The sequence below is a fragment of the Phyllostomus hastatus genome, unplaced genomic scaffold (assembly GCF_019186645.2).
Source record: "Phyllostomus hastatus isolate PE091 unplaced genomic scaffold, TTU_PhHast_1.1 phas_scaffold_129, whole genome shotgun sequence".
Taxonomy (NCBI): Eukaryota; Metazoa; Chordata; class Mammalia; order Chiroptera; family Phyllostomidae; genus Phyllostomus; species Phyllostomus hastatus.
The window spans coordinates 6815721-6842074 of NW_025334009.1; the positions used below are offsets into that span (position 1 = coordinate 6815721).

Sequence of the window (26354 nt, forward strand, 5' to 3'; positions counted from 1 at the left end):
GCTGTGAGACAATCAGACAAACCCTGAGTGGAGGACGTTCTGCAATGTCAACAGTCAGCCTGGTCTCCTCGGGAGTTAATGTTGTGAAAATTTTAACAATGGAAACCTGTCCCCAAAGCACCTCTGTTCGTAACCGCCAGATGCAGCGCAGGAACGCTGCCTGGACCCCAGCGAGCTATCGGAAGCATCTGGGGACAACCTGAAATGTTTACGTGGCAAACGTTCACAAAGGCTACAGTTACTCACCACCTTAGAACATTTTAACCCTTACAACTCTCCTAAGTTACCTGCTGGTCGGCCTGTTCAGGATTTAAGTCTGCCTCGTTTTCTCAAAATCCCACAAATTAAACACTTCTCGCAGTGAGAACTCTGACGTGATTAAGGGCATCACGATGATGATGACGATGATGACGACGACGATGGACCTTGATGTACTCGTATATTTCTTTCCCTTTTAAAAAATCCTACACAGGAACCACTGGGCTGCATGAATCTGTGGTGGGAGGTGCTGAGCTCTTAGTACTTTAATTATGGCCCTGTCCCAGTTTCCCTCTCTCTCCTCCTAGAATTCTAGGTCAGCATCTAGGAGACTCTATTTCCCCCACATGCCGTCTTTATATGCCTTTGCCTTTTCATACGTTGGTCTCCTCATCTCTCCGTGCAGTGCTCCAGAAAAATTCCCGCTGGCCTATCTCTGAGTTCATTGAATCTCTCCTCAGTTGTGTCTGATCCAGTTTTAAACCCGCCCACTGAGCTTCCCATTTCAAGTATCGCCTTTTTCATTTCTAGGAGGTCCATTTGGTTCTTATGGTAACGATCCATACTATTTTTACTTCCTTGATGTTTCCTCTTCATTCTCCACGGTCATCTACCACAGATGGATGCAGGAATGCCCAGGTCCCCCACCTGAGGGCAAGCTCATCGGCTTCCTCTCGTAGTCCTATGGATGCGGGCGTCCTGTCTGTTGAAGCTATTTTATGAGTTGTACTCAACGTTGTGGGCCGCACGTGCACGCACGCACACACACGCACACACACGCACGTACACAGTCCATAGTGCCAGGGAGAGCAGGGATGGCGGTGGGAGAGCAAGGAACAGGCGCTCACCCAGGAAGGGGCACCCAACCCAGAGGGGTGTCCTTCGGGTGTCCTGTGGCTGTCTAGCCATTTGCATGGCTCTCAGGACTTCGGATAAGCTGTCAGTGAGGGCGGGGGGGGGGGGGGTTGGAAAGGGAGAGGGGCTGGAACCCTGGGCCGGGGCCACGGGACTTCCACCAGGGATGGCCCCACGGGGGGCAAGCAGCAGCAAGGCCCTGCTGAGGTCCCTGTCTCGTGTTTGCACTGCACGCAGCTCTGAGATTGTTCCAGAACCCCTCACAGCAGTCATGGGATCCCAGAGGTCCTCGAGTTCGGGTGGCACACGGCTGAGAGACAGTGACAGGGACTGGGGACACAGGTGGGTGGGAGGGGAATGTGAGGAAACAGCCCACCCTGGGGTCCAGGCCGGCAGGAGGCACTGAGGAAACGGGGGCTGGAGACAGGACCCAGTGGGGTCCCCGTCCCAGGAGACGAGAAAGGCAGCGGGAGGCGCTGGGGGCTGGGGTGCAGAAGAAGGTATTTGCGTTTCCCACCTTGCATCTGGCATGGCTTTGAGAAGCTACCGATGGCACTTCCTCAGCATCCCACACTCACGCACATGTTCATGCATACATGCAAATGCATACATGCACACATGTGTATGCACACACACACACACCCCTGAGTCAGGGCTCCCCCGGGCTGTTGGGAGGACACTCCTCTGCCCCTCCCGAGCGGGGCCGGTCCCCCAGCATCCCCAGTGTTGCCTCGCAGAGGGAGAGCGAGCGGGCACCTTGGCCAGCAGGGTGGGAGGACGGCCCCATCCACAGGCTCTGTCCGGAGCCCCAGCCTGGCAGGCCCCGGCACAGAGTAGGTGGCAATAAAGACTGGACCGTCTGCGGAAACACCCCGAAATTTGGATGTCACGGGGCCGTCGGGGCCGTGGGACAAGAGCGTGAATTTTATACCCAAGTGCTCAGATCCCACCGCAGGGTTCTCCTGCGTGGACTACCCTTTACTGAGGCCCAGCTGGGAGCCCCGCACGTGGGGGCGGGAGGGGAGCTGAGGAAGGCACGCTGCAGCCTCAGGGCAGAGGGCACGCGTGGCCTGCCCTGCGGGGCAGCACAGACAGCCTCGGAAACCACAGGTGCACACCAGGCTTGGGGGCATCTGCTGCAGGCAGGGTGCAGGGTGCCGGGGCTTCTTAAAAAGGGGGCTCTGTCACCTGGGTCGAGAAGGCCAGACAGGCCTCTCGGGGGAAGAGAAGCAAGGAGGTGTCCCTGGCTGCAGCACCTGCCCAGAAGTATGGAAATGTACGTGCTCCAGGAGGTGAAAAGTCTAGCTTCTCCGGGAGCCTAGGTGAGCAAGGGTCAAATTCCCCGGGGCCCGATTAAAAATGGAAATTCCTCAGGGCTTTATGGACCAGGCTGAGCACTTTGGACTTTACCTCGTGGGGAAGTGGGAGCCACTGAATGGGGGCAGGTCGCCGTGGGTTCCCTGGGGTAAGCACGCCTGCGCAGCAGGAAGCTGACACCCTGGTGCCAGGCCACCGCCACACCCATGCGGCCGAGCCACGGCCGTCCCCTCTGTCCCCACCCTCTTTTGGGGATCAGATAGCACCTGTCCTCCTCCCAGGAGCTGTGTCTGGTTTGGCAGCTCTGCCACACGGAGCAGCTGCCTGGCCCCGGGGCCTGGGGGGTCAGGGGTGCTGAGGCCAGCCCCGACAGGCTGGCGGGGGCCCACGGGTGCCCCATCATGAATCTGTGAGCTGATGGTTAAACAGGGCCATTATTTTAAAACTAAGTTACATGAATGATTTCAAACGGAGGTGATAAATGCCCCACACCCCCACCTCCTAATTATTTACCACACTATTAGGTGAGCTTTTGCAGAGGTATGGTGGCGAGTCCACCCAGCGGGGTGCCCCTCCCCAACTCCACCTTCAGGGGCTCCAGGCTGGGAGCTGGCAGCTGGGAATTGTGGGAATATTTACACCTCGGACGTTGGCGAAGGCTACCAGTCAGAGCTTTGACTGTCAGCCACCCGGCCGAACTGCACCGCCTGCTCAACCAGCTCCCTGCGGACGCACCCCCACCCCTCCCAGGCCTGTTCTTTCCACGTCCAGCAGCCAGAGCAGGTTCAGGTTGGATCAGATGAGAGAGCTCAGGGGGGTTGCAGGAAGATGTGAGCAGCTCTGAGCGTCTGCCCCCGCCGACGAGGTCCTGCTGCGGGACTGTCTGGGAGGGTCTCCCTGTGCTCCACCGCCCCACCGCCCCACTGGGGGCTGCAGGCCCTGGGCAGGCTCTGGGAGGCCTGGCCGCATGAGTGGAGGGGGGGGGGCTGATCCCGACGAGAGTGGGGAGAGGAAGAGGGGCCTTGCTCCTGTGAAACCCACGAAGTCCAAGAAGCCTCCTGTCCCAGGTGGCAGACATTCTGCAGGGCATCCCTCTGAGGCGCCCAGCTCCTCCATGCCCCGAGGAGCCAGGTGCCAGCTGGGGGAAACTCATTTGTGAGAACGAGAGTGTGGGAAGCAGATAAGCTGGAGGCAGCAACGTGCCTCCTTCTAAACTGCTCAGCAACAGCCCTGGCTGGCATGGCTCAGATGGTTGGGCGACATCCCACAGAGCAAAAGGTCGCTGGTTCAATTTCTGATTAGGGCACATGCCTGGGTTGCCGGCCTGGTCCCGGTTGGCTGTGTGCGAGAGGCAACGGGTGATGTTTCTCTCCCTCTGTTTCTCCCTCCCTTCCCCTCTCTCTAAAAATAAATAAAATCTTAAAAAAAAAACAAACTACTCAACAACATGACAAAGACAGCCCTATCTCTGGATTCCTGAGACTGACTCTGCCACAAATTTAAGTTCTCAGGAATATCTCCATGATATGGTTGTTGGTAAAGGAGACATTCCTGCAACAGGACGTGTACATTTCAGACTAAAAGGAGAACCCTACGGGAAAAGATTGGTAACTTCGACCTTGTTCAAATTAAGATCATCCGGTCATCAGAAGACACCACTGGCAATAACAAGGCAACTCACAGGCTCAGAGCAGAAAGGGGCAAGATGTGAAACTGACAGAGGACTCGTGTCCGAGTCTGGAATACAGAAGGAGCCGGAAGTCAGGGGGAAGAAGACAAGCCCATTAAACGCTGGCAAAAGGCCTGAGCACGCACTTCCTGAAAGACGATGTCCAAACAACCCATTATCCTGTGGAAAGAAAGGTGTGCAGCCTTCCCGGCATCGGGGGAGGGGCATAGAGCTGGCCAACGGACATGAGAGGATGCTCAGCGTCACTAATCGCCAGAGACATGCAAATTAAAACTACACTAGGATATCCCCTCACCATGGCTATCATCAATGAATCAACAAGCAGCAAGCTCTGGGGAGGGTGTGGAGACAGGGGAGCCCTCGTGCACTGTCGGTGGGAATGCAGACTGGTGCAGCCGCTGTGGAAAACAGCGTGGAGTTACCTCAAAAAAATAAAAATGCATCTGCCTTACGACCCAGCGATTCCATTTCTTGGAATTCATCCAAAGAAACCCGGAACGCTAATGAAAGAATATTTGCACCCCTGTGTCCATTGCAGCATTATTTACAATAGCCAAGATTTGGAAGCAGTCCAAGGGTCCCCCAGTGGATGAGTGGATAAAAGAACTATGGGACATTTATACAATGGGATACTACTCGGCCATAAAAAAAAAAGAAGAAAATTTTACCCTTTGCAACAGCATGGATGGACCTGGAGAACACTATGCTAAGTGAAATAAGCCGGTCAGAGAAAGACAATACCATGTGATCTCACTCCTACGTGGAATCTAATGAACACACTGAACTAACACGCAAACCAGAAACAGGTTCATAGACAGAGAGCAGGCTGGCAGCTGCCCTCTGGGTTGAGGGGAGGATGGCGGGCAGATTGCAAAAGAGAAAAAGAAGGACTCTGGACACAGACAACGGTGTGGTGATTGGGGGGGGCAGGGGTTGCATGGAGGTGGAAGAAGGTACAAGGGGGATACATGGTAATGCAAAATATATGGTACAAATAATGAAAAAATAAAATATATGCACGTTAAAAAAAATAGAATTCAAAGCCACAGTGAGCCATCTATGTCTGCAAAGGAAAGGTTTCAGTCAAGAGATAAGTACAGTATAGCAACCATTTGTCGGCCATGGCAAAAGCACGGTCAGAAGGACGTTTGCTATAAAGCTGGGACAGTGAAACCAGGAAGGGCCTGGGACAGAAGGAGCCACAGGAGGGCCCAGGCGGGGCCGCTGGGGCTCACTGGGAAGTCGGAGGAAAGGGGGTCCCGGAGACAGGCTCAAGGGCTAAGCCTGGGACGAGCTGCCGCTGCCCGCTGCTCCCCTGGTTGCAAGTCTCGTGGGGTCCCTGGGAGTGTCGTACGGGCAGGATCTCAGGGGCGCTCTCGAGGGAGGATCTCAGGAGATCCTCATCAGTGTTCCAGCTGTGCTCTCTCCGGGCCCTGGTCTCCACCCACTAGCTGGCGCCAGGGTCGTTAGTCAGAGCAGCTGGTCCTGAGGCAGCTGTGGCTTCACTTGTCCGGTTTCACTGCATTTCTGGGCCTCGAGCTGAAATACCGCGGAGGCCTAGATGTTATCTTTAGGGAGAAAAATGCAGAGGGTTCAAAATGCACGATCCACGATAAGCTAGGGGAGGAAAGGTCACCCGAGGGGTGAGGGCCTCGTCTTCCCAGTTTTGCTCACGGCCCAGGGCGTCCAGGGCCCTCCGCCCTGGGGACCTCCCGAAACTGGCCCACTGTGTTTTCTCTGCTCACGTCTGTCTAACTGCCTACACTGAGTGGAACTTGTTCTTTTTTTCTTGAAGGTACTGCGGGGACACTGGTTAACAAAATTATACAGGTTGCAGGCGCGAGACTGGGGAGGCCTTTCAACGCAGAATGACGAGTCAGTGAGGATGCAAAGAAACCAAACCCCGTGGGAGTGTGAACTGGTACAACCTCTCTCGAAACAGCTGGGCAGCACCCACTGTGGCCGGCACAGGCACACGTGACCCAGAATGGCCCAGCCACGACGTGCGCCAGAATGTCATTGCCACTCCATTCATCAGAACCCCACACTGGAGACGACACGGACATCCACGAGTCAGAGACCAGAGTGCACCCACGCTGCGGAGCACTGCGTAGCCGTGAGCAGGAGCAGCCTGCAGCGGCACACCGGGAGGGACATGACCGAGCCCCACAGATGAAGCCAGGCACGGAAGGGACACACACCATCTGAGTCCATTCACGCAAAGGTCAGAGCAGCTGAAACCTAACCTATAGCAATATAAACCAGGGTTCCTTCAGGGAAGAAGACAAGGGGTAAAAAAAAAACAAAACACTCTAGAATCCAGAGTTTTTAAAAAATCAACAGTTTCTCCTGCTGGATTGCTGGGTTTTTCTGCTATGCTTTTCTGGAGGTAGAAAGTGCGAGGGCAAGCAATGTGTCTGAGGAGCCTCTACCTTCCCCACCACGCCCCCCTTCCCCTCTGCCACCAGCCAAGCAGGAACTCCAAGGAAAGCCCAGCGAGGGACTGTCCCAAAGTGGCGATTTCACTTTGGCTTCAAGGAAGACTTCCCCTAGCAACTTGGCTTCTCACTTCTTTTTAATGGGGTGTATGTACATATTTGCTTACCAGGCAGGTTCTTGGCTCTTACCGCGGACCAGGCCCTGTCCAAAGTGTGTCATCCAAAGTGTCCAAAGTGTTATATAGTGTATCGCACATGGATTCCTGCAGCCTACTAGGGACTTACAATCATGGCCCCTTTACTGAGCACTTACTATGTGCCGAGTAGCTAAGTTACCCATCTGTTCTCACGTGAGCCCTTGGGAAGGGGTGAAGTTTGTTCCCATGAGGGGTGCGGAAACAGAGGCTCCGAGAAGTCAGCGGCACCGCGGAGACCGAAGCCAGACAGACCCCGCATTACTGCAGGGCCGCGGGCCTTTGCTTGCTTCCTGTCCCTGAGCAAAAGTCACGTCTCCTCCGGGAAGCCCTCCCGGGCCGGCCCCGCCCACCTCTGAAGCCGCTACCCCCCCTTGCTTTGCCTCAGTTGCCTGCCTTGCTTCTCGCGGTGTTACATGGGGTCTACAATGAACCCGATGAAATCGTCCGTTCCTGGGTCCATAACCGTTGAAAATGGGACATTTTATCCAGTCCCTCTACTAGAACGTCAGCTGCAGGCAGGTTCACAGCCCTGTCCCCAACGCCTGGCGCGCAGTGGGCCCTCAATAAATGATGCGCGGGTGGCTGAGGGAGCCTGACCACTCCAAGGAGCCCACGGCTCACTCGTCCACAGGCCCCGACTTCGAGCCCGAGGGGACCGGGCGCCGCCCTCTATCCCGCCAGCTGCCGCCGGCCCTGCCCTGCCCTGCCCGGGAGCTAGGCGGGGCGGGGTGGGGCTCGCCGTCATCCATTTACCAGCCTTGCCCCTCCGACGGGCGCGCCGTTAATGAGATTAGCAATTAAAAAGCGGCCGGGCGTCTGCGGCGCTGGCCACCCCCAAGCTGAGCCCGGGCAGGACGGCGCTCCTGGCGGCCGCGCACCGAAACAGACGTGCGGGCGCCGCGGCGGGAAGCCAGCGCGCGAGCTGGGGGCCATGGAGAAAGCGCGGCCGCTGTGGGCCAACCCGCTGCAGTTCGTGTTCGCCTGCATCTCGTACGCCGTGGGCCTGGGCAATGTGTGGCGCTTCCCCTACCTGTGCCAGATGTACGGCGGAGGTGAGTGCGGGCTCCGCGCGTCCGCGGCGGGGCCGGCGCCGGTGCGCACTCCGTGCTGAACGGCGCTCAGCCCCGACGCTCCCGGGGGTGCGCGCTGGGACGCGTCCCCCATTCCACCCCAGTAAACCGAGGCTGGGAGCGTGTTAGTGCGATCGCCGGTTTGCAGGGCCGGCGGTCGGACCCGGGGCATCTCAGGTCACACCCGGAGCCCCGTCCAAAGCCGCCCCCCACGCCTTCGGCAACCCCAGCCCCTTCCCAGGGGCGGCCAAGCCCCCCCACCACACCTTGTTGGCCAGGCTGTGGCTCTAGGAGGCGCGGGGGACACTATTTGGGGGAGAGATGGCAATGGTCTGAATACCAGTGAGTGTGACACTCACTAGTTCAACAGGAACTGGTTCCACTACTTTACATGTGAAACTTAGATTCTTGGCAGCGGGATTAGAAACTCGGATAAAAGGATCTTGAGCTTGCCCTTCCTTCCTTCCTTCTTCCTTCCTCTCTCTTCTTTATTTCTTCCTTTTTTTCCTTCCTTCCTTCTTTCCTTTTACAGAGAGAGGAAGGGAGGGAGGGAGAGAAACATCGAAGTCTGAGAGAAACGTCCATCTGTTGCCTCTCACATGCACCCTGACCCAGGACCGAACCCGCAGCCCAGGCAGGTGCCCTGACCTGGAATCCCCCTGGCGACCTCTCGCTCTGCGGGACCTTGCCCCACCAAGTGAACCACACCGCTCTCAGGGCTGGAGCTATTTCTTTTAGATTTCTTAGAAAATGATGGATTTGGTTTGGAACCAAAGAGAAGCAGGATGGCGATTCATTCATTCTATTTCTGCCTTTTTTTTTTTAAACACAAATTTCTCCCTGAAGCATCATGGCAGCACGCTCGCTCACTAGACAGCCGGACAGCGACACACAGCTCGTGCTCAGAGAGCGGGAGACGCCGTCCGTGGCAGGCCAGAGAGCCCCACGGAGGCCAGGTGCCTTTTTAGAAGGCGGAGGGGTCGAAGTCTCCACATTACAAAAAAAAAAAAATGTTTTTCTTCATTGTTCCATTTCTAAAATTCTACCTAAAGGAAGTAATGAGAGTTCTGACAGAAGGTAGACGATAAAAGGGTGGTCTCCATCTTTTAATAAAAGCAAAGCAATGGAAACCTCCTAAGCCTTCCACTCAAAGGGATTCTGGTTCAGTAAACACGGAAACTTCCTCGCCACTAAGGCTGTGTTTTCAAAAAGATGTCATGTATGTTCTCATTGCCTATGTCACGTGGGGGGAGGGAAAGCCACAGTCAGTGCCGAATAAAATGAATGATCTCAATTGAAAGCAGGCAGAGACAAGAGAGTGAAAGAACTATACTAAAGTGTCCGCAAATAGTTATGTGGGTGGTTGTTGTTTACCTTGTAGTGTGTGTGTGTGTGTGTGTGTGTGTGTGTGTGATGTCTTCTATACTCTGCGTGAATTTGTCTCACCAGAAAGGACAATGAAAGATGTTCACTAGAGTGTATTTACAAAACTGAACCCATTTAAGAAGATTAAGACCTAAACCACTGCTCTCCCTCTCTTCCCCCACCAGCTCAAAACAAAACAAAACAAAAAGGTTAATCCACAGTTTTTTTTAAATAGTGCATTCTTAATCTTTTTATTTTAAGGGCATAACTACATCAAAATTATGGGAGGCCGTGGGTTGCCATTTGCTGTAACAGTTTCATCACTGCCTTTTGACATGTTTATTTGTGGGCTTGCCATTTCCTCGCCGTCCTGTGTCAGCACACCTAGCCGCGCCGCCTTTCCTCTTTCCCAGCGTCCACCAGGTGCGTCTCGCTGTCACGTGACGACGTCATTCCTCGTTTCTCACAACGCCCTCTCCTGAGCAGTCCGCAGGGGGGCGCAGGCAGGGCCGAGCCGCTCTGCAGTGGGATAGATGTAAGGCGCAGGGGGCAAACGCAAGGCCCGCGGGCCGCATCCGGCCCTCCACTTTGTTTCATCCGGCCCTCCACCCTGTTTTATCCGGCCCGCCACCTTGTTTCCACCCGGCGGCAGCGCCAAGCTCCTTGCCCCTAGCTAAGGAGCAGTTACTTGTTGTATACAGTCCTAAAGTGTCATTCGGCCCTTTGAAGGCAACCACCGGGAGGCTGATGGGGCCCCCCGGTGAAAATGAGTTTGAGACCCCTGATGTAAGGAGTTGCTGTGGGAACCTCAAGACTTGAGGACTCCAGAAAACGACAGAAAAACAATCTTGTGCCTGGTGTAGGGTATATTCAGCTGGTAGGCAGCTAGAAAGATGGATGGATGGACAGATGGGTGGGTAGATGGATGATGGTTGATGGATGAACGGACGGATGGATGGATGCATGGGGAGTGAATGGATGGATGGGGGCTGGACAGATATTGGCTGGGTGCACACCACCCTCTCGGCCTTAAGTGTCTATAGAATAATGACCAAGTGGCTTTATCCGGTTCAGCGAGGACTTGACCACATCACACCTGCCCTGATATCCACCTCATTTCCTGTCACTCATCTTCTAACCCCGCCCCCAGCCACGTAGAACAGCTTTTCGTGGGGCACGCCCACTCTGCCCCCCAAGATTCCTCCTGGAGCAGCCCCACTCCCCCTCCCCCCGCCAGGTGTCCCCAGGCCAGGCCTCTCCCTCACTGTCACCTTTCGCAGTGCGGGCCTACATGCTGTTCTCGAGTTTCTCTGTCCCCCACTGGCCCGTCTCTGCACAGTGGCTGGGTCGGAGGAGGTGCAGATGAGTATTTGTTGGATGCCCGAGCCGGGTTTGTTCTGAAAAACCGTGCAGGGCGTGAGGTGGGGATGCCCGTGGTGTTCCTGAGCCTTTTTGCCGCTGATAGTGTCGCCTGTGCATAAGTGATTTACCTCGTCCCCCAGACCCAGGCGGTTTTCAGACTCATGCTTTACCTAAAGCTCAAGGGTAAGCCAACCACACCGTAAAGGGCTCCAGAGGGGAGTGTAACTTCCTTCCCAGTGGCGCAAAGACCCTCCCACCCCCAGTCAACAAAGGGCTATTGATAAACCGCAGAGCAGAGCCAGGCGGTGCCGAAATACTTCCCAGAATAAAACGGATTAGGGGCTTGTGCCCCTTTCCACCGGGCTCTGCCCGCGCCCGCGTCCAGGAGGCTTGTTTCTTCCCACTCTGCGGGCCAGGCTCAGCGTGAGGAATGTTAATGCTGCAGATTACATGCCAGATACCCGCCACCTCTGTACAGCATGCCGGCTGGAGGCGGGGGGAAGGGCCGCTGAAGGAACCGCACAAAATCTCTTCTCGAAAAAGTCAGCAGGGCTTAGCGATCATGCCAAAGTCTAAGTGGTTCGGCAGGACTTCAGGATGCAAATGTGCTGCATACTGATACACAGGGAAAAAACGTGCCAGGGGCCGGCTTTTCTATTAAGCACTAATTCAAGTCGTGGGAGAGACATGGACAAGTAAGAACAGTTGTGTGGCTGCTGGAAATACGGATTTTTTTTACCCCTAACTTTTCTCTATGTGATATTTGAACCATAAAGAGGGGAAAATCAAAGGCTACCCGATCGTGCCACAGGACAATGACACTCTAAGCCTGGGTGTCCCCCTCCCACCCAGAGCCCCTGCCGCTCCTCTCTAGCCTCAGGTCTTGGTGAACTGCTGGGCCCCACCCCCAGGGGTTCTCGCTGAGATACCCACCCGCAGGAGGGCAGGATTCTGAGCTTCCCACAAGCTCCTTAGTGATGCCAGTCAAAGCCACTGGGCCATGGACCACACTTTAGAGGTCGCCCCCTCCCAGGCACCAGCTGCTGGACACCAGGCAGTGGGGTGACACTTTACACGTGTCAAACAAACCGGTTTTTGGTGGAGGAGGAGGAGGCCCTAATTTCTAGCATTTGCTGATTACCATGGTGTAAATACTTCCACAATGGCCAATGGCAGACTAGCCAAGTCATGTCCCGGGGTGTGGGGCTGGGAAGAGGGGGGCACAGCCGGCTCTAGTGAGCTCATGGGAGCCAGCCAGGCACCCGAGCGGGGCCACGGCCCGCCGGGCCAGCAGCGCCCACCTGCAGTGGGGCCACACCAGGAGGACGAAGGCCATACGTGGAGGGAGGGGAGGAGTGTGGAAGCCTGAGTCAACGTCCCCCTGAACGTGGCCGACTCCGATTTGTCTCTTTGTGGGTCTCCAAGAGCTGGAGAGGGACAGCAGGGCTTGCGGGGATCAGTTCCACACACACAAGGGATTTCTCTTCCAGAGAGATTCTTGGGTTTCACACACAGGTAAGGCGCTGGCTGTGATCATTAGGAAAATAAGTAGCCTCATGCTCTGGAATGACCAATTTAGTGTGTGTTTGGGGGTTACAAAAGGAATACATCTTCATGGTAGAAAATTTAGAAAACAGAGAAATACAAATAAAAGGCAACGAAGAAAGAAAATGCAAAATCACCCCCAAATTTCAGTACCCAAAGAAAATGACTGTCAATGCATTTTTGGCTTTCAAAAAATTAGAACCATCCTTTATATGTAATTGTCTTGCTTTTTTTTTTTTTACTTAACTGGTTATCATTTCCAAGGTCATTTAATATTATTTGAAAATATGGACTTAGCTCCATAATATTCCCTTCACAGATGTAACAAAACGTATTTCCCCCTTCTCCAGTGGGGAACTTGATGTCATGTACAGTGTCGCATGGTTACAACCCCAATGACTATGATATTTTAGTGGAAGAATGTGCTCTATTGACATTTATTATGTTATGTTTGCTGCTATTTTCCATCATGTTTGGGCTGCCTTATCGTCGTCTTCTTACTGGGTTTTATTTTGCTCTTTTTACAAAACGAAGTATATGTCTCCTTTGCTTTTTTTTTGTCCTCGAGTGATTTCAAAGGTATAAATCCCATTTCTAGTCCACCAGTAGTTCACCTCACTTCTAAAGGAAAAGTGTGCGTGTTTGCTCTAACCATCAGCACCAAGATTGAAAGTTGAAAACTGCTGTGCAAGTTTAAGCCTTGTTCCCGTCCTCCCCCGTTTTCCGTGACGATGGTTCAGCCCCACAGTGGTGACTGTTCTACTTCTGGATATTACACGTGCCTGCCTTCCCATTCGAGGATTACCTTTCTCATTTGGGTTACTTTGTAATGATATTAACGCGGTTATTTTTACAAGTACCCTGTTTAGTGGGTTTGCCACTAGTTAGTTCTTCATTTTTAAGCTCTTCATTTTAATTCGTCACTGATTGACTACGGTTTATCTGCCGGCTCCTTTCTCAGGACTACCGAATGGGCGGTTCCCTTTCTAAGCACATCTCAGAGTATCTTTCCCACGTGAAGGAGTCAAAGTCATGTTTACTCAAAACCCTACAGACGTTACTCTGTCCTGTGAAGATATTTCAGATTTTTAGTTGTAACAGAGAATTCTGCAGCCAGACTTATTTTTTACTCATTCCTAAGTATCCTATATCAATAACACATCACGTTGGTTTATATGACATTGTGTGCAGTTTTTACCCGAAAACTTTGTGAGCTGTGTGTCCGAGTACGAAATCCGTTTTCAACACTTTTACCCGGGGCTAGAGAGCCCTTCCCGCGCCCACACTGGGAGGTGTCGGCAGTGCCGCTCCCGCGCCAGCCCCGTAGACGCGGTGCCCTCCTCTCCTCGGTCCTCGTTCCCGCGAGAACGTTCTCGGGCCTCCTGTGCACGCTGCATCTGGTCTCTGATCGACTGCACCCCCCTGCCCTCGGCCTCTGGGCTGCGGGCTCACTTCTCAGGGGCGTCCTTTTCATTTCCCGGACTGCCTCCCCCGGCTTCAGATGAACCATCATATTCCTCCTCTTCATTTCATCCTTTTTCTTCTTGATTTCTCCTTCCTTCATCACTGCCTGGTGCTGTTCTGCAAACACAGCGTCCCCTTGACTCTGAGAGCTCAAGTTCGAGACATTTTCTACCCATTCCTTCTGTTTCTCACAGCCAATCTGTTTCAGAGGAAGACCTTTGCTCTGATGCCTCAGAGTGGTCCTTTCTTTTTTTTTTTTTAATGGCCACCACAAATTATGTATTTGTATCCGGTGAAAACACCCCTTTATTTTAAATGTCATGTTTCCTTAAAAGGAAGGGCTTGGTCAAACATTTCCTATGCACTCGGGGAAAGTGCACATCACAGTGATTTTTCTGTGCGTGTCCAGAGATTCAGACACAGCGCGGGACAGCTTACAGAGCATATACAACCTACAGACTTCGAAATTGTATAGGTTAGCCTTTAATAATTAATGAAAAGTACTTATTTTAAGGAAACATTTGTTTTTCAAAGACATAGGTATTTCCCTGTTTCCCCCACCCACAGCCTCACATGAAAACACTTACAATAGCAAAAGAAGAAACACAATGGGAGGAAGGCAGGAACCACCGGTTCACAGCCCGAGAGTGGCTCCTGGGCCCGCTCCCTCCCTCCCTCCCTCCCTCCGGGACGAGCACCTGAGCATCCTCATCGTCCATGCCAGCGCCTGTGCTTTTCTCAGCGTCTCTTCTCTGCGTCCTCGGTACAGTTTTCGCTTCCAGACCTCCGTTCCCCGAAACGCCAAGGGCCAGTCTGCCATTCTCCTTCCTTCCTGTAGATGTTAGTCCTTGCAAGGGGTGTCCCGGGAACCTCGAGAAAGAGGTGTCTCGTCAGCGTCTGGTCCCTTCACCGTTTCCACGTACTCGGCAATGTCCTCTGGCTTGTTTCTCTCAGGAAGAAGCTTGTCCCTCAAACCTGCAGGACTTTCTCTGGGTCTCATTTTCGAGTCTCTGACATAGAGAGCGTCTTTCAAATTATTCTCCCACGGAAGGCGGCCACGAGGCCATTGGGCCATAGCGTCACCAAGTATTTCCAAGTCGCCATGTCTGGATGGGGCTGGCCCCTTGTGCGCATCGGTGCTGGCGAATGCCACAGGCCCTCCGTGACATTGTCTGGGGTCTTCCTCGTATTCTGTATGAATTCCTTCTGGGCAGCACCAATAAGCAAGGCCACGTGATCTGTCGGGTACACCAGGTCAGGGAGCTTGCAGCTCAGAAGAAGATTCGAGGCCTTGATCTATCCGTGTATATACACCCGCTTGTGAATACCAGGCCTGTCCGGAAAAAGTCCAGCCATTGTTACTATAACAAGAATGGTTTGCGTGACATTGAGGTAACCTGGCAGCCAAGGAGAGTGGACTGGAATGAGCATGTGTGGACAGTGACAACCTCACTGTGCTAGGCAGTGGGGATGGTAGATGCTACTCAGTGAGCGTGTGTACTGTGTGGCCGTCACATTCAAAATGACTGAGTGAGTGTAGTAACAAATCTGCATCAGATTTTGTGTTGATCTTGAAAATTCCTCCATGGGAACTACTCAGAAGATTCAGGAGGCTTTCGGGGACGATGCAATGAGTGCAGCGCAAATACAAGTGTGGCACGAATGCTTCAAAGATGGTTGAGAGTCTGTTGAAAGGGATCCATGTTCGGGAAGGCCTGCAACAAGCAGAACCCCTGAGAATGGTGAACATGTACGGGCCGCAGTCAACACAGGTCAGTGACAGTGCGAGAACTGGAAGCTCATCTGGGGATGTTGACACAGGACTTTGTCATGAAGTGTGTCGTGAGAAAATTCATTCCTTGGCTTCTGCAACCGGAATGGAAGGAACATCGTGCAGCAGTTGCTGAGGACACGATCCCAAACCGCTACCAGCGAACAGATTTCCCCAAGAGCACTCTGAACAGTGGAAGGGACGCCGGGAGAACTACGTGAGGTCCCAAGGTGCTGACTCTGAAGGGGACAGAGGCGTCATTGTCCTGTGTACCATGTGTCTTGTGTCTTCTTCAGTCAATGTCTCTACTTTTCATAGAATGTGGTTGGATCCTTTCTGGACAGACTGCATATGACTATCCAGATGTCTTAAGCTGCAAGACAATTTTCCAAGACAAACTTGTGGCACGTGCTTCATATATTTTCTGAAGGTCACTCCCAAAGCAGTCCGCTGTGATAAACCTGCCACTTTTTCCATTTTTATCATGTAGACCAGACCCCCCATACTTAGGGACACCCAGGTACTTCAGCTGATGGGCACAAATCCATTTCTGAATTTGCCCTGGTCCACTGCCCGTGGGTTCCACCTTGACAGCATGGGATGCATGGCCGCCCGCCAATTTTGAAGAATTCTTACCAGCAAGATCTATGAAACCAAAGCCACCCTAGCCGATGGGCAATCCCAGTCTCCCTTCCTTTTGACACGTCAGTGATCACCACCCCCCCTCTCCCCAGCTGCAAAGTGTTCTGCGGGAGGAGAACACAGCTCCATAGCTGCAGCCGCCTCAACTCGAGGCGCCGGCACGCCTGGGCTTGCGCCAATTCGGCGGCGCTGCCAGACCGTCGCACACGGGTCCTTTGTCTCGGTCTGCAGCGCCCTGGAGGTCCAGAGCCGCCTTTCTGAGGACGGCTCCTCCTTTCTGAGGGAGGTGCAAACCGATAGGGACTTGCCCTATACAGACACAAAGCCAAAGTTCAAAGGTTTGCAGATAAAAGAATAGTCCTGCGTCAGCATTATTTTTATTGACTTATGTTACTGACTTATTATGTATTGATCTATTACTTTTTATTGATCTGAGAGAGAGAGATGCATTGGTTGTTCCGCTCATTGATGCATTCATTGGTTGAGTCTTATATGTGCTCTGACCGGGGATTGAACCTGCATCTTGGTGTTTTGGGATGACGGTGACGCTCTAACCAACTGAGCAACCCAGCCAGGGCTCAGCGTCAATTTTTTTTTTATCTTGCTGATTGCACTGGTACTATGTCAGAAAATGTCCTCATTTCTAGGAAATACACAGTGAAGTGTTATGAAACAAAAAAAAAATAGTGGCCAAAATGAAAATTAGTTATTTCTCACAGTGCTTGGGTGGGCCGCACACTTCTCCACTTGTCTGGCCGGCCCCCTCCCCCCGCCCACGTGGGCAGTTGGTGCCGGGTTGGCGGGGCCCTCGGGTTTCCTTCACGTGGCTCAGGCCCGAGGTTGCCTGGACCAGGTTCCATGCAAGGGGGTCTCAGGACCCTGTTCCGGGAGAATGAAGACAAAGTTACAAGGCATCCCGAGGCCTGGACTCTGGACCCACCGTGGCACCCTTGTCCCCACATCCCACTGGACAAAGCAAGTCCGCGCCAGCGCACGGTCACAGGTGGGAACTGGGCTCCACCTTTGCCTGGAAGCGGCTTCACTGACTGCGGCCGTGTTTGATCTCCCGCGCCCTTCTCCGGCCTCGCCCCGACGCCAGGGTCTCCTTGAGCAGGGCCAGTACCCGGATTCTTACATACAAGGAGTCTGGGGCACAGCCCCATGAGTGAGAGGTGGTTAGTGGACTTGTTTCAAGTTGATTGCAAGGCAAATACTTTTTATTGACATATACTTACCTGCAGAAGAACTTTCTGCTGGACCCCCTTTCGGTGTCCAGTTCTGGGAGTGCCGACGGATGCGTCCAGCTGGGTGACCGTCACACCAGGGTGCCCCTCAGAGCCAGTCCCAGCGCCCCCCCACCTCAGATGAGCTTCTGGTAGAAGCAGAGCTACCAGACGACACCCCACAGTGTCGCCTTCTCCAGAATGTCCTGTGCAAGGAGTCCCGCAGTGCGTGGGCTCATGATTCCGGCACCTTCCACCTGGCGTGATGCCTCCGAGCGGCTCCGGTGTCCTTGGGAGCTTCGGTGGTCCTGTTCCTTTCGGTTGCTGAGTAGCATTCCGTGTGCGGACGGGCGGGCGTGTTTATTATCCGTGCAGCCGCCGAAGGTCGCTTCCCGTTTTTGACAGCTCTGAGTAGAGCTGCCGCGAACATCCGGGAATGGGCTTTGTGTGCACGTGAGTGCCCGTCTCTCTAGAGCAAACACCCGAGACTGCGATGGCTTCGGTGCATAGCAGGCGCACGCTCACCTCCGTAAGAAACCCCCGAACTGCTCCGCCGCGCGGCTGCAGCTTTTCACGCTTCCACCAGCACTTTGGGAGTCCTCCCAAGCCTCGCCAGCACTCGGTGTCCTCCGCCCTTCTGTTTTTCGGAGATCCAATTGGCGTTACCAAGTGATTCGTGAATCGGGCAGCACCCCCAACCCCCATTCCCCACTTCCATCCACACCCACACCCACAGCCCCACCACACCCCCGGCAACTGGAAGGGCGGTCCCAGCCCCGCTCCCACCCCTTCCCCCCCAGGATGGCCGTTCTCACGGGGTGCGCAGCAGCGTCTCCCTGTGGCCGGAGTTTGCATTTTCTTCATGTACGCTGATGCTGAGCATCTTTTCACGGGCCGGTCTGCCATTCATCTGTTTTCTTTGGCGACATGCCTGCTCCAAAATTTTGGGGGCATTTTTTTCACCAGGTTCTTTTTTTTTCTTCTTACTGAGTTTTGAGAGTCCTTTGTCTGCTCTGGATACAGAGTTTCCATCAGATGTGTGTTTGCAGGTACTTCTGCCAACCTGTAGCTTGACTTCTCTGTCTCCTCCCGCTGCCTCTCACGGGGCAGAAGGGTAAGCGGAAGTCCGATCTATCAACACCTTCTTTTGCAGATGACGCTTCTGACGTCGTCTCTACGGCACATTTTACTGTCGACTAACGGGAGGTCTGAAGGGTTTTCTCCTGTGTTTCCTTCTAGAAGTTTTATGGTTTTGAGTTGTCCATACAAACTTATGATGCACGGGGGGGAGTATTTGGTACACAGTGTGAGACAGGAGTTGAAGTTCGTTTTCTCTGCATATGGAAGTCCACATGTTCTGGTTGTTGGGGAAAAAAGAAAAAGACTGCAGAGCAAATCCACCAGAACTGTGGGTTTGTTTGGGTGGTTGGGGGGGTGGGAGAGGAGGCAGAAATTACTGAGGGGCAGGACAGCAGAGCCCCACGCCCCCGCCTGGCACCAGGCCCGGGACTTCCAGCCTCCCGCGGGTGTGGGCCATCGGGCAGGGGGCCATCGGGCAGGGGGCCATCAGGCGGGCCCTGTCAAAGGGACAAACCTTTCGTGGACCTTGCCAGGCCTCTCGTGGTTATTGTTTAACACGTTGGGTGAAAATGAGCTTTTTTTATAACCACTGTCGCTCCAAGCAGTTGTGCCAACATAACCTTTCCTGCCAGGGATACCCCCAGAGGGGGGGGACCCCGATGGACTCATCACTGTGGAGAGGAGCCCGGGAAGGTGCGGAGACACCTTTCTGCAGGGCAGGGAGGGGGCATGGCCCGGCAGCGGCTCAGCTCCCACCTGGCTGAGTGTTCAGGACGGCAGATAAGAAACAGGACCCACGACTGTCCAGCCTTAATTTCTATTCTTTGATTTAACCGTGTTTTACAGAGACTCGGGTCTTGATTCCAGAGTTTGCACACTTAGGAAATTATACTAAGCATGGGACGAGAGACAAATTGTTTGCTTGTTTGGAAGCCTCGGGAAGGTTTATTCCCTGTGTGTTCCTCTGGAGACTAGCAGAATAAAAGCTTTATGTGCTACATGATGGATCTCTTCTTTTAAAGCTGCATCCAGTTACAATGTGGCTAGCCCAGCCCTTAAGTTCATTTTACTAGAGTGGATAATGAAAACAACCTAAGGAAGTGGGGATCTAAGTCCCAGAGGACGTGCAGGCAAAAAATGAAATACGTACACACAAGGAAATACACCCTAAACACACAGGAAGGGCGCGAGGTGCTCCGCAGTGTGACGTGGTGTCGATTCTGTCTCTCCTCTGGGAGCGGGGCTTTCTGGCAGAGGGGCCGGGACGACCAGGGCGTGGAGGGAGGCTCTCCAGGAGCTGAGGACAGGGCTGGTGTATCACCCAGAATGGGAGTAGTTAAAAATTTTCACTCGCATGGCTGCATGTCATCCATGGAAGGACGCCTGAAGAAATACATGGGCGGATGAGCAGTAAAGGAAAAGGCTAGCCCAGGCTGGTGTGGCTCAGTGGATTGAGTTGCCATCCTGCAAACCAAAGAGTCACAGGTTTGATTCCCAGTCAGGGCACATGCCTAGGTTGTGGGCCAGGTCCCCAGTAGGGGGCGCATGAGAGGCAACCACACATAGATGTTTCTCTCCCTCTCTTTCTCCCTCCCTTCCCCTCTCTAAAAATAAAATATTTTTTAAAAAAGTAAAAGGACAGAAGGATGGATGGATAGTATGACGGTGGGGTGGGCGGGAGGGTAGATGAATAAGTGATGGATGGGTGAGGGGCATGGCAGAAAGGTGGATGAGCGGGAAGGTGGAAGAGTGTGAAGGAGGAAGGGTGGAGGGAGAGTGGAAAGATGGACGGATGCGTGGACAAGTGGGAAGGTGGATGGACTCTGGCAGAGAGGCTGGGTGGGGTGGGTTGCAGAGTCCAGCCCACTGGTGACGACCTGACTGTCGGCTCTGGGGGCCCACAGGGAGTTTCCTGGTGCCCTACCTCGTCATGCTCGTCGTGGAGGGAATGCCACTCCTGTACCTGGAACTGGCGGTCGGACAGCGCATGCGCCAGGGCAGCATCGGCGCCTGGCGGAGCATCAGCCCCTACCTGAGCGGTGTCGGTACGTGGGTGCCTCCAGTCCCCCCCCACCCCCCGCCCCAGGAGACCCCCTTCCTGTGTTCCGAGCAGCCCGGGTGGGGGTGGGGGCAAAGGGAAAGCACAAGGCCCAGCAGAGAGCCCTCGAGTGGGGTGGACAGCGGCCCAGGAGAGGCTGCCCTAGAGCCTGGGCCCAGAGGGGCTAGTTTCCCGCCCCAGGAGAGGGAGAAAGGGGGGAGGCCCGGTGGGGACCTGAGACCCCATCGCCTCCTGCCTCCAGGGGGCTTGTCCGTAGAGGGGAACCAGCTGCCCGGACGCAGCCGTGAGTCAGTGTCCAGGCTGACAAGCACTCTGGGGACAGGCCCCTGCCGGCTCTTAATAACGGCGTCCCCTGTCAGTGGCCACCTACTGTGTGCCGGGCGCTGGCCTGCACAGTATATGCACATAAGCTCAGCTCATCTTCTCGCCGCCGAGAGGCTGTCGGGGTGTCACACGGAAGCAGGGCACACAGACAGTAAGGGGGTGCAGCCCCACAGCCTGCCTGTCCGCGACTCCCTGGAGCTGGTGTCCTGCGCACCTCGGGGACACGGTTAACCAGCCTCTCCCCCTCACACTCCTGGGCTACCGCCGCCACTGCCGGCGGGAGGAACTTTGACCAGCGATGGCCATGCTCTGTCCCGCCCACCCCTCCCGCCCCAGACAGGAAGGCAGAGTGACATTTCGGGGGCAGAGAGGGCATAAACTCATACGTGACTTGTCTCAGGTGCAGAAGAAATGGGTCCCGTGCCCTCGCAAATCATCTCCTAACTCGCACTGCCTCCTCTCTCGAGTGGCCGTTAATGTTTAGCAGGGAGCCGTGTGGCTGGCGATCTGCCCGAGTGAGCAATCCCGGGGGCCTTCTCCGAGGCGGCGCTTGCCGTGTGGTAGAAAGCAGGCCAGATGGTTGTGCCAGCCGGGGGTGCTGGTGAATGTGTAACAGCCGGCTCTCCGGGTGGGCGGGGGAGGCCTGGCTCGTAGCATCTGCTGATCCCCTGGTGTAAACACAACACCAGGGCCGCTCTCAAACTCCTAACCAAACGCCCCTGAGTGTGGGGCTGGCAGAGGTGCACACAGAGGCTGTGGGAGAGGGGGGTGGCCCGGCTCCAGAGCACCCCCCATTGCCAACTATCCCTCTGCTGCACCCCCCTCTCCCCATTCCCGCCCCAAGGTCCTTGCAGACCTCTTCAGGTGGGGGTCAGCCCCCCGCCTGTCCCTTACGCTCCTGACAACCCCCTGCTCCCGGCCACCACAGGGCAGGGATTGGCCGAACTTCAGGGGAACCAGGGAGAGGGAGCAACTGTAGGGTCTGGCCTCAGGGGCCCTGGGCCGCGACAAAGGGCTTCTCGCTTCTTCGAGGTTTGAATCCCAGGCCTGCCTCAGCGGCGGCGGGGGTCGGGGCGCTCAGGCGAGCTCTGGGCCTCCGCTTCCTCCTCTGCGAGGGGCAGCAGTGTAATAACGCCCACTCCACAGCATTGTCGGGAGGACCTACCGTGCATACAGTTCTTCGAGCAGCGGCTGCACGGAGATCTCCAAAAACTGTCATCATCCTCGCGTCCCAGGAGTTGGGGCAGGGGCAGGGAGACAGACTAGCCCTGGGCAGTGCTCACCGACCTGCTGGGGAGGTTTCACCACCCCGGGGGAAGGGGTCACTCCCTGCGTGGGTGTCCTGGGTGCCTTGGAGGGGCCCCGGCCAGGCGCCGGGCCCAGGCGGACGGGGCAGGGGGCAGGGAGGACCTCGTCAGCGCCCTCTGCCTCTGCACAGGCGTCGCCAGCGTGGTGGTCTCCTTCTTCCTGTCCATGTACTACAACGTCATCAACGCCTGGGCCTTCTGGTACCTGTTCCACTCCTTCCAGGTGAGCCGGGGGGTCCCGGGCCGGGCGGGAGCAGCAGGAGGGCAGGGCTGCCCGCCGGGACAGGCGGGGAGGTGTGGGTCAGCCTTCTGTCCTCACAGATGGTCTGTCTGGCCCTTACTGTCCCTGTAGCCAGTCTCTCGGGCCCCCAGTGGAGTCTGGAGGCCCTCGGCCAACCCCAGTGGGGCCGTCAGGAGTGGGAAGCCCCCTCGCCCACCCCACCCTGCCTCTCTCCTGTTCCCAAGCCCCGCCCGTGCCCCTGACTAACCCTCGGAGTCCCTGTGCGCCCCTGGGGGCTCCAGCTGCCTGCTGTTTGGGGAACCGCCCCCCCATCTGTTCCAAGAGCCCCGCCCACACCAGGGCCACCTCCCGTCCCCTGCACCCCGACCTTTGGCCTCAGCCCTCGCCTCTCCGAGTGACGTTGTGTCGGCCCCCCAGGACCCCCTGCCGTGGTCTCGCTGCCCGCTGAACGGCAACCACACGGGCTACGACGAGGAGTGTGAGCTGGCCTCGTCGACGCAGTACTTCTGGTACCGGAAGACCCTCAACATCTCGCCGTCCATCCAGGAGAGCGGCAGCGTGCAGTGGGAGCCGGCGCTGTGCCTCGTGCTGGCCTGGCTCATGGTGTACCTGTGCATCCTGCGGGGCACCGCGTCCACCGGCAAGGTGGGCTGGCACAGCGGGGGCGGGGGGGGGAAGGCTGGCACAGCGGGGCAGGGCCGGTGCCCGGGGAGGGGTGGGGGCAGGGGCCAGCAGAGCCACCAGGCTGCCTGCCGCCCTCCAGGGGCAGAAGCTGGGCTGGGGCAGGCGTGGGTGGTGTGCTGGCACAGGTCACCTGCTCGGTGACGGTAAGGATGGCCAGTGGTGCTTGGGTCACAGCCCCAAATCTCAACACAGGGGCTCCCCTGCCACCCCCCCCCACCCCGCAGAGGGCCGAGTGCTGTACCAGCCAGCCCCCGCCCCACACCGCCCGAGCAGCAGCAAGCGGCCGGACAGGGGGAGAGACAGATCTCCCAGAGACCCTAGCCCCGGTCTCACAGCAGCCGCGTGGCGGCCTCACCTGGGGCGCTTTACAGCTGCACTGCCTGGGTCCGACCCCCGGAGGAGGCTCCGGAGTAATCAGCGTGGGGGGCAGCCTGAGCTGGGGCGGCGGGGGGGAGCCCGGGGGCTTCGAGAGCCCTCCAGGTGCTTCCGACGCGCAGCCCAGGTTGAGAGCCCCCGTGCGGAGCTGCCCTGCTGCCCCGTCGGGGCCGGCTTATGAGCCTTTTCTCCGTGGTGCCTCCTCCGTGCCTTCTGCCCCTGCTGGGCTGGTGCTCCTTTAACGCCGCCCCGCTCCAGCGCCGCGGGCCTCACGGGGACCCTGCTGTGGGCCCACACGGCCCGTGGTCCCCGGGCCTCCGGGAGGCTGACTCGGCCCTCGGGGGCCCACAGGTGGTGTATTTCACGGCGTCGCTGCCCTACTGCGTGCTCATCATCTACCTCGTCAGGGGCCTCACGCTCCACGGAGCCACCAACGGCCTGGCGTACATGTTCACCCCCAAGGTACCGGCTGGAGGGAGGGGGTCCCTGAGCGCGCCCCACTCACCCTGCCATCTTCCAGAATGGGTGGGGAGAGGGAGGGGAAGGCGAGGGAGAGGGGGAAGGGGTCCTGGACCGGGGGTCTGCTGCAGGCGCCCCGGGCAGGCGGAGGGTGTGGATTGGCTGTGGGTGCAGAGCCACCACCCCAGCCGGACGGACGGCCCCCAAGCTGTCTGACTTCTCAGGCATCCACCTTCTGCTCTTTAATCCTCACCCAAGGTCACGCTCACTGGTGTTAGAGAGAGAGAAAGGGAGGGAGGGAGAGAGGGAGAGAGGGAGAGAGGGAGAGAGCCATCAATGCGAGAGAGAAGCATTGGTTGGACCGAACCCGCAACCTAGGCATGTGCCCTGACCAGGAATCGAACCCACGACCTTTTGGTTCATGGGGACAACACTCCAGTCAATTAAGCCACATCAGCCAGGGCTGAGGCATTGAGTCTTTTGTCCCCTCACCCTCCCAGTCCTGTCCGGCCCCCACCAGCTGCTACCCAGCCCCATATGTGGCCTCCAGGCCGCAGCCTCCCCCCAGCCCCTCCCTCCCACCTGGGAGCTCAGTTGTCTGCCTGCAGCCCCACTCCCTGGGCCTCCCACTGGCCACTTCCAGGCGCCGCCTTCCCTACAGGGCAAGGCCACACCCTGCAGGGCTCCCTGGGCCCCTTGCAGCCTCCCCCAGCCAGCACTGACCACCGAGGCCTTTGGGAGCAGGACAGGTTCTCCCCTGAGCGAATGCGGCCCCTGGAAACAGAGTGACCGAGCTAGCAGCCCCCTCCCCGGACCACGTGGGCCCACCGCCAGGCCACAGCGCTGCTGCCTCACGGGCAGGAGCGCAACCCCTTTTAAAGCGATTCTGACCTCACTTCCCAGCGGCACGCCTCCTGTGGGCACAGGGCTGTGCAGGACAGGACAGGACAGCGCAGGACAGGGCAGGGCAGGGGGGACAAGCTTCATCTGCTGAGAAAGGGGGGCGGCACCCGCAGGAGGCCGGGAGCGCCGGTGGGCTGCGCCCTGTGGGCAAGGCCCTCCCTCCCCTGGCCGGGGTGTTCGGGACCCCGCCAGGGTTCACCGGCCCTGTCCCTGCCGGCCCCCCAGGTGGAGCAGCTGGCCAACCCCAAGGCCTGGATCAACGCGGCCACCCAGATCTTCTTCTCGCTCGGCCTGGGGTTCGGCAGCCTGATCGCCTTCGCCAGCTACAACGAGCCCTCCAGCAACTGCCAGAGGCACGCGGTCGTGGTGTCGCTCATCAACAGCGCCACCTCCATATTCGCCAGCGTGGTCACCTTCTCCATCTACGGCTTCAAGGCCACCTTCAACTACGAGAGCTGCTTGAACAAGTAAGAGCCCCGGGCCTCAAGGGGGAGACCGGTCTCCAAAGCTCCGAGCTGAAGGGGCACCAGGGAAGAGGTGGGCACCGAGGGGCCAAGGGGTAGGGGGCAAAGGGCGGCAGCCTTGCCGAATTTCTTCGGCCCTGTCTCCCCCGCCTCGAAAGTAACCAAGCACGCTCTCTGCTGAGCCACGGAGGTGGCAGAACCTACTCGCTGTAACCCCACCTGAACACAAGACACACACAGCAGGCTCACTGCCCCACGGACAGTGTGTCCCGAGCCCCGAGGGGCTGCTTACCAGTGTAAATTTAAACTTTGGTTTAAGTCAGTTCCTCGGTTGCACTCGTGGTTGTACCCGTGGCTCCCGGGCCCCCAGTGGGATGGCACGGATGTGGAGCGTGTCCGTCCCCCACCCCCCGGCCAGGTGCGTGCTCCGTGGGACGGGGCTGGCCCAGCGGTCGGAGCAGCCTCCCTGGGCGCTGCATGGATGGGCTCCACCAGCCGTCACCGTTCCCGTTTGAGGCTCCTCCAAAGCCACTCAAAACACCTTGCCGTGGACAAGGTCGCCAATCCACAGGCTCCTCTTGCTGAGAGCCTCGCCCCATCAGAAGGGAAGGGGCAGGGTGGGCCGCCTGGCGCCCAGGCTTCCCCGGGGCTTGGGGTTCGGTGACAGCAACCTTTCTGACCCCCTGACGCTCTGCCCCGCAGGGTGATTCTGCTGCTGACCAATGCTTTCGACCTGGAAGACGGCTTCCTGACAGCCAGCAACCTGGAACAGGTGAAGGGCTACCTGGCGTCCACCTACCCCAGCCAGTACAACGAGGTGTTCCCGCAGATTAAAAACTGCAGCCTGGAGGCGGAGCTGGACACGGTGAGCTCTGGCGAGGTCGCGGGAGACCGAACTCTCTGCCCCGCCCCCTAACCCCCCAACCCCGCCCCCGGCCGCAGCTCTGCTAGGAGAAGGGAGACCCAAACGCCCTTTCTTCCTTCCCCGTTTCTCCTTTTCCGTTTCAAAACAACAGTGGAGTACAAAGAATAACATAACAAGCAGCTATATATCTACCGCCCTGAATGAACAACTGTAAACATTTGTTGTTTGGGGGGGCACAGATTTTTTTCTTTTAATATGAAAGAAAAGAACATTTCAGGGACACAGGGAAAGGCCCCTGGGACCGGCCCCAAACTTTGCCTGCTCAGCAGAGGGAAGTTCTTCATTCTGACATGTTACTCACCCACATACATCGTCAAATATTGTTGTTTCGTTGGC

The 26354-nt window shown here is 56.5% G+C and overlaps 1 protein-coding gene across 1 annotated transcript in view; it reads left to right on the forward strand.

The window, feature by feature from the left end:
* Positions 1-7560: 7560 nt before the first annotated feature.
* SLC6A20 (solute carrier family 6 member 20) overlaps positions 7561-26354 on the forward strand; it is a 28848-nt gene continuing 10054 nt past the window's right edge. The window contains exons 1-7 of the mRNA XM_045856494.1: positions 7561-7807; positions 20182-20322; positions 22099-22190; positions 22626-22853; positions 23619-23729; positions 24855-25096; positions 25796-25958. Coding sequence (XP_045712450.1) covers positions 7687-7807; positions 20182-20322; positions 22099-22190; positions 22626-22853; positions 23619-23729; positions 24855-25096; positions 25796-25958 — 1098 coding nt within the window. The 5' untranslated portion in view covers positions 7561-7686. The remainder of the gene's footprint in view (positions 7808-20181; positions 20323-22098; positions 22191-22625; positions 22854-23618; positions 23730-24854; positions 25097-25795; positions 25959-26354) is intronic.